Here is a 13,423-nt window from a genome sequence, read left to right as displayed (position 1 = left end):
CTGCATAAAAGTAAAACAGCTGCAAGCTCACGTGCAGCGCATTAAACGCCGACCACTTCATCACGTCCACCTGTTCAAGTGCTCGTTTACACAAACGTCCCGTTTTTGACGTAAAACCGGTTTCCATGAAAAACGAAAAAGAAAAGGAGCGCCATCAACCTATTTTATATTGAAAGGACTGTAAAGTGGAAACTACGGTCACGGGTGAGCTCAGCTACAGATCAACCTGTTGATCCATCAGATCAGTGACAACAGGACAAATCTGTTTCAGCTGAGGGTTTTCAGCTGCAGGACGTGAGGCGAGTAAAGCGTGGCGGCGGCCATTTTTCAGCAGAAACACGAAACAGTCCGAAGTGATGAAGCGGCGGCTCGTTAAGATGATTTCTCTGCTTTTAATCAGTTTGTTTAGACTCTTCTTTAGCTCTGATAATAATCACGCACGAGGAAAGGACCAAACAGCTCGAAGAAGAACTGATGAAAAATTAAAGAAGTTAAAAAGTTCGACTAAAACATCCAATCGAGCGTCTTTAGGATGCGTTCCAACAGGAGATTCTCATCACGGACGTGCAGTGGACAAATCTGATGGAGCAGTGAATATGGACCAAAATCATTGAGGAATATTTTCATCACATTGTTGAATTTTTGTCCCCACGAAGAATTAAGGCAGTTCTGAAGGCAAACGGGGGTCCGACCCCAAAATATTACAGTGGAGCTAATAAAATGGCCGATTCAAACCGAACACCTAAAAAGGCTAAAGGCTCACAGAGAGTTCAGAGCATCATAGTGACCAACGAGGAACACAACAAGGCTGAGAATAAAAGTGTAAAACATCTGAAAGGATAAAAGCCTGGCAAATGAGTCCTGCTTCGCTTCGGCTTCTTATGAGCAAAAATCTGGTTGAATAAAAGAAACAAAACAAACGGAGACATAAATAAAGTGTAAAACATCGACATGGTCCGACCTACAAACAGCAGCGACTACGACCAAATAAAAAACGTCAGTGATCAAAAGGAAAAAAAAAACCTGCTTCACAGTGTGTGTGAGACAAAGTGGAGTAAGAGACGTCAGAGGTCACTGTGGCTGCATTCTGATTGGCCACTGGCTGAAGGTCAAAGGTCATGAGGACTTTAGGACTCCTGAGGCACGACTTCCATCACCTTCTGACACAAGACCGTGGTCGAGACTGAAAAACACACAAACAGCCAGTATAATAATCCAAACGTGATTTAAATCAAACTATCTAAAAACTATAAATAATACTCAAACATCACTGTCACGGCCAGAATCATTATAAAAATAATTTACATTCATTAAACAAAATACTTAATAATGGACAAACAAATAAGTTGATAACTCTAAAATAAATAATTTAGGTAAATAAAGTGAAACGAAAGACAATTTGTATTTGTTTGTTATTTGTTATTTTTTGTAGAGCCATGTTTATGTTCAAGATCCCTTAAAATGAATACAGAAGACTTGTGAAAAATTATATTTTATACTTTAAAATATGTTATTGCATTTACAGACTGACTGAACCACTGCAAAAAAACAAGACAAATTAGTTGAGGTAGACCTAAAAGTGAGAATATTACACACACACACACACACACTGTATATACAGTATTTACAGTAGTCCCTCGCTACTTCGCGGTTTGTTTATTTTATACTCGCTCTATCGCGGTTTTTCAAAAGAAGATTGGACATGACACACAATTGGCTGATTGATGGATAAGCCACACGATCGGCATGGATTGTTTATTTAAAATAAATTATTTTAAATTATTTAGCACCTGATGCACATTTGTGCAGCCCAGAGCTGCAGAAGCTTCCTCCTACACCTTTGTGCAACCTGTACTGCAGGATAAACTTCCTGCTGCACTTTAGCTGTTCACAGCGGAGAAGTGGGCGTGGCCAAGAACAACAAGTGGGACACAATCGTGAAGTGGAATGAAATTTATTTATGAAATTTATTGGATGTGTCAAAATTTTTTAACAAATACAAAACTGAAAAGTGGGGCGTGCAATATTATTCGGCCTCTTTACTTTCAGTGCAGCAAACTCACTCCAGAAGTTCAGTGAGGATCTATGAATGATCCAATGTTGTCCCAAATGACTGATGATGATAAATAGAATCCACCTGAGTGTAATCAAGTCTCCGTATAAATGCACCTGCTCTGTGATAGTCTCAGGGTTCTGTTCAAAGTGCAGAGAGCATCATGAAGACCAAGGAACACACCAGGCAGGTCCGAGATATTGTTGTGGAGAAGTTTAAAGCTGGATTTGGATACAAAAAGATTTCCCAAACTTTAAACATCCCAAGGAGCACTGTGGAAGCAATCATATTGAAATGGAAGGAGTATCAGACCACTGCAAATCTACCAAGACCCGGCCGTCCCTCTAAACTTTCATCTGGAACAAGGAGAAGACTGATCAGAGATGCAGCCAAGAGGCCCATGATCACTCTGGATGAACTGCAGAGATCTACAGCTGAGGTGGGAGAGTCTGTCCATAGGACAACAATCAGTTGTACACTGCACAAATCTGGCCTTTATGGAAGAGTGGCAAGAAGAAAGACATTTCTCAAAGATATCCATAAAAAGTGTTGTTTAAAGTTTGTCACCTGGGAGACACCAAACATGTGGAAGAAGGTGCTCTGGTCACATGAAACCAAAATCGAACTGTTTGGCCACAATGCAAAACAATATGTTTGGTGTAAAAGCAACACAGCTCATCACCCTGAACACACCATCCCCACTGTCAAACATGGTGGTGGCAGTATCATGGTTTGGGCCTGCTTTTCATCAGCAGGGACAGGGAAGATGGTCAGAATTGATGAGAAGATGGATGGGGCCAAATACAGGACCATTCTGGAAGAAGACCTGTTTGAGTCTGCAAGAGACCTGAGACTGGGACGGAGATTTATCTTCCAACAAGACAATGATCCAAAACATAAAGCCAAATCTACAATGGAATGGTTCACAAATAAACGTATCCAGGTGTTGGAATGGCCAAGTCAAAGTCCAGACCTGAATCCAATCGAGAATCTGTGGAAAGAGCTGAAGACTGCTGTTCACAAACGCTCTCCATCCAACCTCACTGAGCTCGAGCTGTTTTGCAGGAAGAATGGGCAGAATTTCAGTGTCTCCATGTTCAACACTGATAGAGACAAACCCCAAGAGACTTGCAGCTGGAACTGCAGCAAAAGGCGGCGCTACAAAGTATTAACGCAAGGGGGTTGAATAATATTGCACGCCCCACTTTTCAGTTTTTTATTTGTTAAAAAAGTTTGACACATCCAATAAATTTCATAAATAAATTTCATTCCACTTCACGATTGTGTCCCACTTGTTAGCCTGAAATGTGGCAAAAGGTTGAAAAGTTCAAGGGGGCCGAATACTTTCGCAAGGCTATATATATATATATATATATATATATATATATATACAAAGTACATACACACACACACAGGGCGGATGTGGCTAAGTGATTAGAGCAGTCGTATTTCAATGCAAGAGTTGGGAGTTCGATTTCACCAGCAGTCACATGCCCAAGTGTTCCTGGGCAAGACACTGAACCCCTCATTGCCTCCGATGTGTCTCATCAGTGTATGAATGTGATAAAGCACTGATTTATCTTTGTACAGATCTAGTAAAGTGTTGTATGAATGGGTAAATGAGGACACAGATTGTAGTGTAAAGCACTTTGAGTATCTTGATAAGATAGAAAGTCACTATATAAGTGCAGTCCATTTACTATATAATAATAATAATTTATTCAATTTGTACTGCACTTTACATTTTACAATCTCAAAGTGCTACAATATAAAATATCTAGAGAGAATAAAACATGGACTAAAATGTATGTATGTATATATATGTATGTATATATAAATATATACATACACATACATACATACTTACACACACACTGTATAAGTTTGTGCTAGTTAAAAGAAATAAATGTTTTTATCCATAAACAGAGACGTGCACTCACAGATTCCTCTCATCAGCCACTTCGGTTTGTTCTGCCACCAAACGCCGATCAGGTAGACGGGCAGGCCGGTGCCGATGACGCCGAAGCCGATGGCGCATTCTATCGGCGTTTTCCAGAACGATACGATGATGAGGAAGAGGCAGGCGAGCACAAAACTCACAGGCAGCAGGATGTTCACCTGCAGGCAAAGAATCAACACACAAAACTCATTTTTATTGCTCAAAATTGAGAAGCAAAGACAGACTTTGATGAAACATTCAGAGGAACCATCGGGTGTTTATCTGTAACTCGTTAAACGTTTGACGTCAGCTCAATTCAACATGGCCGCCACAGTTAGGCTATATCTCGGGCAGTTGTGCTGAATCAGCTGAACAGTGAATCTGCTGAGCAGCAGGAATGTGACAGAAACAGAGCGAGAGGACCCACTCAGCTCATCCGTCGGCTAATGGTGGAGTCAGAGCGGCTAACGAGGCTAACGCATGCAGGGGCGACGTGCATTCACAAGAACCCCAACTTTTAACCCTTCGAGGAACAATTTGTGACTCTTTTATTTTAAGAGAACTCAAACCCTAAGACTCAAATCTAAAAAGAAAACAACTCTTTGACCTTAAAGTGAAGCAAATTCCTTCAGTGTGAATTAACAACGTCTGTCCTAACAACAAAAAACAGAACTTATCGGCTACTCAGCACCAGCTGCACCTCTCCTGAGACCTCAGTCTGTGCATAGCCTCCTGTCAGAGCTACTGGGTGAGAGCTATTGGGTGGTCGGTCAGAACTAAGTGGACGTATTTGTGCGGAAAAGTGGCTGAACTACACTGATCTCAGTTCTGCTCCGCTGAGGAGCAGCTGGCTGAGGCTGTTAGAAAATACAGCCATGTTTACAAAAACGATAAAGAGGTCGTGGAAGGAGACACGAGCGGCTCTCCGTGGCTGAGCAAGGACATGTTCTAGCACATCCGTCAGGTCTCTTCGTGAAAAATTTACAAAATAGCTCTTCTCCTCAGCTAGCAACAGAAACACCAGATCTTCCTCCTTCAAGTTCTTGATTAACTGAAAACAGTGGTTCCCCTAAGTGTGAGGGAAACGGAGCGCTACTTCTGTAGCTTTTTAGCTATCGCGTCTGTATTGCGCGCCACTAGCTTAGTGCTACGACAGTGACGTCAGTTATCAAACGGGGGCGGGGACAGTTTGGTAGGCGGGGCACTCACTTCTGTTGACAGGGCGGGGCACCCTCCTTGGATAATGGAAGGGGAAACGCTGGAAAACAAACATCTCACATATCCTCAGGCCTCAGTCACCGACGTCTCCCCATGTTTGTTTGTTTCTCTCAGACGGGCTGTACTGAAATGTGATTTCGCTGCGCTGCGGTGCAACGACAGTAAAGCTAATTCTGATCTACTCTGCCAGCTGTGCGCTCGCTGTGTCGTTTCTGTTTGACCTGAGGTGTGCTGCAGTGGGTGAGCGTAGCAGGACTTCTCTCCTGCAGCTTCTCTTTGAGCACGCATAAAAGATCATCTCACAACCACATCAGTGAGATAAGAAGTCCTATGTCTTGGGCAGTATAAGAAGGCCTTTGCTGTGAATGCTGCTGTTTAAGGTACTCGCTGCGGGAACCTTCCTAAACAGTAGGTGTCACTAACGAGAAGGTGTATGATAAAGAAATTAAAAAATAACAACTTTGGAATGGCTGCCATCTTTCTAGGTGCTACATACATCACCCTCTACTGTTAACATGCCAAAAACACACCATTAATGGCTTGTACATGTTGTATGCTGTGCAGTTAGTCCAAAAACATGTAGAAATAGCCCCATTTTACTCAAATAAACAAATATGCATAAGGTGAGCACTGAAGACCAATGTGTTCTGTACTGAGCCTCCAAACACACCCAGTCAAGTGTTATCAGGGGCCAAACGCTGAACAGATGAGCTACTACTGTGATAAAATGACTGGGAGCTGTAATCATTATAACCAGACCAGAACAGAACTGCACTTTGGGTAATGAAGTACTTTACAGTGTCTGGAGTTAAATGCACCTACTTTAGACTAATAACTTTGAAATTATATAAAGTAGTCTTTTTTTCATAGTTATGGAAACAAACTTTTAGGACATGAATAACTGAGCTTTTGTTTAGCCTATACTAGACACTAATATACAAATACTTAGCTCATATTTTACCCATAAAAACAAATTAGTAGACTAATGACTAATTAGTAAAGACAATAATGTAATTGATGTCAAATATTTGGTGACTGTACAGTAATTTTAGCAGACTAATATAATAAATGTCAAATTTTATATTGAGCAATAAAACAACAGAATCTGACTAAAGTGCTTTACAATGGAGTCAAATAAAAGTTAAAAACAAGAAAAGGCAGAAAAACATGACGGACAAATTGGACCTCATACCCGGCATTAACCAAAAGCTAATGGATGAGTCTAAAACAGAGGTTTAATGGTTTAAACAGTCTCAGCAGGGAATATATAAAAAGGTAAACTTACACAGGTTTGGAGCAAAACTGCAACTGCAAAAACCTGATCACTTTTATATATGTACAAACCGGATTCCAAAAAAGTTGGGACACTAAACAAATTGTAAATAAAAACTGAATGCAATGATGTGGAGGTGCCAACATCTAATATTTTATTCAGAATAGAACACAAATCACAGATCAAAAGTTTAAACTGAGAGAGTGTATCATTTTAAGGGAAAAATCTGTTGTTTCCAAATTTCACGGAGTCAACAAATCCCAAAAAAGTTGGGACAAGTCCATTTTTACCACTGTGTGGCATCCCCCCTTCTTCTTACAACACTCAACAGACGTCTGGGGACAGAGGAGACCAGTTTCTCAAGTTTAGAAATAGGAATGCTCTCCCATTCATGTCTAATACAGGCCTCTAACTGTTCAATCGTCTTGGGCCTTCTTTGTCGCACCTTCCTCTTTATGATGCGCCAAATGTGCTCTATAGGTGAAAGATCTGGACTGCAGGCTGGCCATTTCAGTACCCGGATCCTTCTCCTACGTAGCCACGATGTTGTGATTGCTGCAGAATGTGGTCTGGCATTATCGTGTTGAAAAATGCAGGGTCTTCCCTGAAAGAGATGACGTCTAGATGGGAGCATATGTTGTTCTAGAACCTGAACATAGTTCTCTGCATTAATGGTGCCTTTCCAGACATGCAAGCTGCCCATGCCACAAGCGCTCATGCAACCCCATACCATCAGTGATGCAGGCTTCTGAACGGAGCGTTGATAACAACTTGGGCTATCCTTGTCCTCTCTGGTCCGGATGACATGGCGTCCCAGTGTTCCATAAAGAACTTCAAATCGTGGCTCATCTGGCCACAGAACAGTCTTCCATTTTGCCACACTCCATTTTAAATGACCCCTGGCCCAGTGCAAACGTCTGAGCTTGTGGAGCTTGCTTAGAAATGGATTCCTCTTTGCACTGTAGAGTTTCAGCTGGCAACGACAGATGGCACGGTGGATTGTGTTCACTGACAATGCTTTCTGGAAGTGTTCCTGAGCCCATTCTGTTATTTCCTTGACAGTGGCATTCCTGTTTGAGGTGCAGTGACGTTTAAGGGCCCGGAGATCACGAGCATCCAGTAGAGTTTTACGGCCTTGACCCTTACGCACTGCGATTGTTCCAGATTCTCTGAATCTTTTGATGATGTTATGCACGGTTGATGATGATAACTTAAAAGTCTTTGCTATTTACGCTGGGTAACACCATTCTGGTATTGCTGCACTATCTTTCTGCGCAACAATGGTGGAATTGGTGATCCTCTTACCATCTTGGCTTCTGAGAGACACTGACACTCTGAGAAGCTCTTTTTATACCCAATCATGTTGTCAATTGACCTAATTAGTGTTAATTGGTCTTCCAGCTGTTCGTTATATGCTCAATTTCCTTTTTCCAGCCACTTATTGCTACTTGTCCCAACTTTTTTGGGATTTGTTGACACTGTGAAATTTTGAATCAACATATTTTTTCCATTAAAATGTTACATTTACTCAGATTAAACTTTTGATCTGTCATCTATGTTATATTACGAATAAAATATTGACATTTGCCATCTCCACATCATTGCATTCAGTTTTTATTCACAATTTGTTTAGTGTCCCAACTTTTTTGGAATCCGTTTTGTAGTTTGGTACATCTGAGAGAAACTGGTTGGGTAAGCATCGAGCTCTTCCGGGTGTGTAGATGTTGAGGAGCTCGCAACAATATGACGGTGAGACCATTTAAAACTTTAAAAACCAGAAACAAAACGGTAAAAACTGACAGGAGCCAGGACTGCAGCTGTGTTGCAAGTTCAAACACGAGCTGCTGCAGTCTCATAATGCAGGGTACTAGACGAGTATTTCTAATAAAACATAAATTCATTGCGTTCTATGAAGTTCAGGTTGCAATAACTATGGCTCCTTGGTTGAGTTGAGTTTTTTCAGATGTCCATGGTCTACTGCCAAGCTGGCACTAAGAAGTAGCACCTACCAAGATGGCGGCAAAAAATAAATAAATCTCACCTTCTTATTACAAACTGCGCCGTGGTTTTCCATCCCAATGTATTTTATTTCGGTGTAAATTATGTTGGAGGAAAGACCCGAACATTACGTCTGTAAACATATAACTTAACTGGTTCATGTTACAAGCTCTACTTTAAATGTTTAGGTTTTTTATACTTTATTCAGTCATACAGAATGAAACCTGCTTGTGCATGCAGCACATGGTAAATCTTTAAAAAAATCAGCAGCTGAAAACACATAAAAGTGACGTTAGTTTTAACCTCACTGTCATTTGAGAACATCTGAACAGTGGAATATTTGAACAACTGCTCACTGTGAAACTCGGGGACTGGGGGGTAACCCTAAGAAATGCAAATCTCCACAAAACCTATGCATGACCCAACCATTAAAAACAAAATTAAATTAAATTAAATAAAACATCATCCTGAGCCAACTAAGACATGCCTGCATGCACGTTCAGGTCGCTGAACTCACTTTAATGGGCCGCTCCATCTCGGGCTTCTTGTAACGAAGCCACATCATCCCGATGATGGCCAAGGCGATGCAGAGCCAGTTAAAGAAGCTGAAGAAGTTGATGATGGAGTAGATGTCGTTGGAGAAGGCGTACAACAGCGTCATCACACACTGGACAGATGAGCAGGTCAGAGGTTATAGGTCAAATAAAACAAACCCCCAAACTGATTCAGCAACAAGAGACATCTCTGAAGCCCAGAGATCTGTCACAGTAATGGTGAAATGAACAAGATCTTTGGTTTATAATGAAATACATACTGTGAATATGAGTGAGGGGAGGGGGGTCAGCAGGGTGGGGTGGATCATCGACAGCAGGCTGGGCAGGTGACCCTCCCGGGAACCCACAAAGAATAACCTGAGACGGGAGAAGAGACAAAACTGGTACCACTCAGCAAAGATCTGTTCTTTTTTCCATTAGAGAAACGTCAATCCGACTTGTTTGCTGGTGAAGATTCTCAGTCATCCAGGACATGATGAATTCAAAAAGCATTCAATACAAAAACAACTGGACTTTATTTGTAACAGAAGACGTTTCGCTCCTCATCTTTTCTCTTTTTACATAAATTGCTTCCTTCACCCCCCTCTCAAACCATCTGTGCAATTTATGTAAAAAGAGAAAAGCCGTCTCTTAACAGAGGAGGAGGCCTCAGATTCCCACTTTCAAAAACATATAATGCAACTTTAAAACAGATCCCCAGCCGGTTTTCACACCTGATGGGAACAGAGGGGCCTCGACTGAATTAGAGGAACAAAGACCTACTGTTTAGGTTTTTAGGTGTGAACTGCCAATCTACATATATGTGTGTGTGTGTGTCTTATATGTGTGTCTTATGTGTGTGTGTGTCTTATCTCACTCAGCCTTATAACCTGTATCTCTCACTCTCTGCTCTTTGAATTGAGAAAGCTCCTCGGATGAGGAGCGAAACGTCTTCTGTTACAAATAAAGTCCAGTTGTTTTTGTATTGAACGCTTTTTGAATTCTTTTGTTGTAGTTTGTGGCCGTTACCTGGACGACGTGAAGAGAGAGCCGTTAACTGAGCCAAAGCACGACAGGCCCACAAACACGGTGATGATCCAGGACATGGGGCCCAGGTGGGCGTTTCCAAAGTCCTGCAGGACACGTGGGTTTTACAAATTGTGTTTAGCAGCAGGTCGCTACGAGACCGATGGTACAAAAACCTCGAGCAAAATACCACAGCCTGATCATTTCAAAACAAAAAGTTAAACTGCGTCACATGATTTAACTGCTTTGATTTGAAAACAAAAATAATTAACATCACTTTTGCTGCCTGATACCATCACAAAGTGCTTATGTTTTTATAAAGAGGTCCAACAATCCACCTGCGAGCAGGATATAGAGAAAATGTTTTATAATCCCTTTTGAATCATTTCACAGATAAAGATGTTTAACATAAAACTAATAAAGATTTTTTCCTAAAATTTGTTGCAGTAGAAGTTGCATAAAATTAAAAACTAGAAATTTTCTGCAGGATTGTTGAAGGGCGGCGCCCAACGCAGCTGCAGCACAAAACGTGAATAATCATATCTGTAGTTACCATGGCAACCACACTGTCTGTCACTCCCTGAGTTACTGAGAGGCAGACAGAAAGTAAGCCTCAATCAAACCGTCGCTGTGACAAAGCTGTCGGATCTTCAAAGCGGAAGGCTCTGATGGTCACGCACGTGAATTTGTACGTTTGCAGTGTTTTATAAATACGACGAGTTAAAAAAAAACTTCACTCTGTTTTTGACAAGTAAAATATAATCAAAGTGTGTGGACGCCTGGTTGTGTGCTCTCTGTATTTTGGTGGAGTTAGAGAGGAAACCATCAGTCCTACAGCAGTGAGACACACAGAAGAGGACAAAATCCTTATAGTTTGATGCAAACAATAACTTAAAATGTATTAAAAAATATAATTTGCGTCTCGTAAAGTTCAACTTTCTGTGACTGGTTAAACTTTGAAAGCTGTTTCTTATGTGTTTCACCAAAATCCCATTCATCTCCAGTATTTTCTTTCTAATAGTTTTTTTTTTAATTGATTCTGTCTACCTCATGTAACTTTAAAAAAAATCACCGTAATGCCACTTTAATTGGTGATATGTGACTTATCTGTGCTGCTGATTATCCATGCTGCTGATCTCATGCTGCTCTATACATTCATACCCATCTACTCGCCACAGACTCATATGTTTGGCTGATGTATAATACATCATATTGTTTACATTACTGTACTTTTACTGTATAAGTTACACCTTTTTGCATAAATTAGCATGCCTGTGACTTATACAAGCAACTTAATGTTTTTTTCTCCATATTTATAACCCAATTTTTGACTGACATCTGACGATTTCATTCATTCTGACCTGTAAAATATTGAACACTATAATTTTCAGCCACTAGAGGGCCCTCGGCTATACGGCAAGCCAAGTGTCTCATTAATAGGTAAAAGTGGCTATTAATGAGACACTTGGCTTGCCATACATAAGCCACCTTCGTCTAATGTCAAATCAGCTGCATTTAGCTGCGCTGCCCAGATGAAATGCAGCTGATTTGACCATTAAAGTGCATTTATTAAAGAAAAGTTCAACTGAGACACACCTTTATTATAATGTCGAGCAAACAAATAATAGTTTTTAGGTGGTTTTCTTGTTAAATGTCGACAAAATGCACAGCGAGTCCTCCCTCTGTGCGCTCCTGCTTCCGCGAATCGATTTTTGAAAATGCAGCTGATTTGACTAATATAGTGCATTTATTAAGGAAATGTTAAACTGAGACATACCTTTGCTATAATTTCGAGCAAACAAATAATTGTTTTAAGTGTTAATCTTGTTAAATTCTTGTTAAAGTCTTCCAGTGCATGTTGCCGTGGCCGCCATTTGGCAGCCAATGGATTTTTGGCACAACACCGGCCCACAGTTCCAGGTTGTCAGTGGCGACGCGCAACAAACGCGACGCATAATGATGCATAATAGATGCGACTTATACGGCGAAGTGACTTTTTTATGTTTTATTCCACTTTATTAGACATATTCGGACTGATGCGACTTGTACGGTGGTGAGATGTGTACGGCAGCAAGTACAGTATTAGTGTTTAGTGTATATCTTAGTTTATATCTTAGATCCTTGTATACTGTTTCTTTTTACACGTTATATTTTTGCTGTTGTTGGGTTTAACTGGGACCCTGTGTACATAATTTTGTTCCACCTCATGAACCACGTGTGATGAGAATGACGATAAAATTGACTTGAACTTCCTGCTGCCAAAAGTCTTAGCACGCCATTCCCTAAAAAAATCATCTAAAAATGGCTGTTTTTACTGAATGCATCAACAAATCAAAGGCGTCTTTGTCCTTCTCTGCAGGGCAGGTCAAAATGAAAAAAAAAAAAAGTTTGGGTTATTTTTGCACTCTGCAGCCTTCAGACGTGCAGACTCACCACAGCTACGGCCTCTGAGTGCAGCATCTGTTCGGGGGAGAGCGTGGTGAAATACGCCAGGTTGGTGAGGACGTAAACGGCCGTCACGATGGGCAGAGAGATGATGATGGCTCGCGGGAGGTTTCTGAGGAGGTAAAACAAACAAACGCACATTACGCCTGCAGACTCCGACACGCTGATCCAAACGTGGCCTTTTAAATTTGGACAAGAGCATGCGGCCTACTTGTACGGCTCAATCATCTCCTCTGTGACGAGGTTCAAGTAGTTCCTGCAGAACAATGAGACACGATGAGGTTACAGGGTGTAACGCACAAACTGTGCAAATAGTTTCTAACTAAATAATACAGTTATAGTCACTTTAAAGCAGGAACACTGTGATTACATGTGGATACTTTATAAAATCTTATTTGGATTCAATCTGACATTACTAATCTATATTTAGCCTCAGGTGAATTGGTGTTTGGCCTCACCAGCCTCCGTAGGCAAACAGACCGCTGTAGAGCGCCAGGCCGATGCTGCCAAAGTCATACTTTGAGTTCTGGAAGGAATTTGCAGGAAGAAGTCCATCTGTCTCACCTGGAAGAAGAGAATCTAGATTCAGAGCATATAAAATAACGTCTGCAGGCAGGTTTAGCTGCAACTCACTCAGACAGAGGTTTTGGTTTTTGGACCTGAACTTTGCAGTCTTTCACTTCCTCTGGATGGCATTAATTTGACCTCCAGTTCTAATGTAAAAAACTTTGGTGCCATTTTTGATCCGGATGTGTCGTTTAATCCCAACATTAAAAAAGTTACCTGAACCAAAATCTTACTTCTAACATACAAAGCTCTCAACAACCTAGCTCCATCTTACAATACAGATCTTACTGATCCATATTTTCCTAACAGCTTCGCTCTCAGACTCAGACAGACAGACAGACAGACAGACAGACAGACAGACAGACAGACAG

The 13,423-nt window shown here is 41.0% G+C and overlaps 1 protein-coding gene across 1 annotated transcript in view; it reads right to left on the bottom strand.

Annotated features, from left to right (window-relative positions):
* Positions 1–839: 839 nt before the first annotated feature.
* slc7a5 (solute carrier family 7 member 5) overlaps positions 840–13,423 on the bottom strand; it is a 25,608-nt gene continuing 13,024 nt past the window's right edge. The window contains exons 3-10 of the mRNA XM_037683338.1: positions 12,944–13,049; positions 12,697–12,741; positions 12,474–12,597; positions 10,044–10,147; positions 9,296–9,392; positions 8,999–9,148; positions 3,994–4,171; positions 840–1,183 (exon numbers count right to left, since the gene is read on the bottom strand). Of these exons, the coding sequence (XP_037539266.1) occupies positions 1,128–1,183; positions 3,994–4,171; positions 8,999–9,148; positions 9,296–9,392; positions 10,044–10,147; positions 12,474–12,597; positions 12,697–12,741; positions 12,944–13,049 (860 nt within the window). The 3' untranslated portion in view covers positions 840–1,127. The remainder of the gene's footprint in view (positions 1,184–3,993; positions 4,172–8,998; positions 9,149–9,295; positions 9,393–10,043; positions 10,148–12,473; positions 12,598–12,696; positions 12,742–12,943; positions 13,050–13,423) is intronic.

The sequence above is a fragment of the Nematolebias whitei genome, chromosome 10 (assembly GCF_014905685.2).
Source record: "Nematolebias whitei isolate Nwh7 chromosome 10, NemWhi1, whole genome shotgun sequence".
NCBI classification, from domain to species: Eukaryota; Metazoa; Chordata; class Actinopteri; order Cyprinodontiformes; family Rivulidae; genus Nematolebias; species Nematolebias whitei.
Note: the sequence above shows the minus strand (reverse complement) of the source record. Positions and strands in the feature narration are given on the sequence as shown.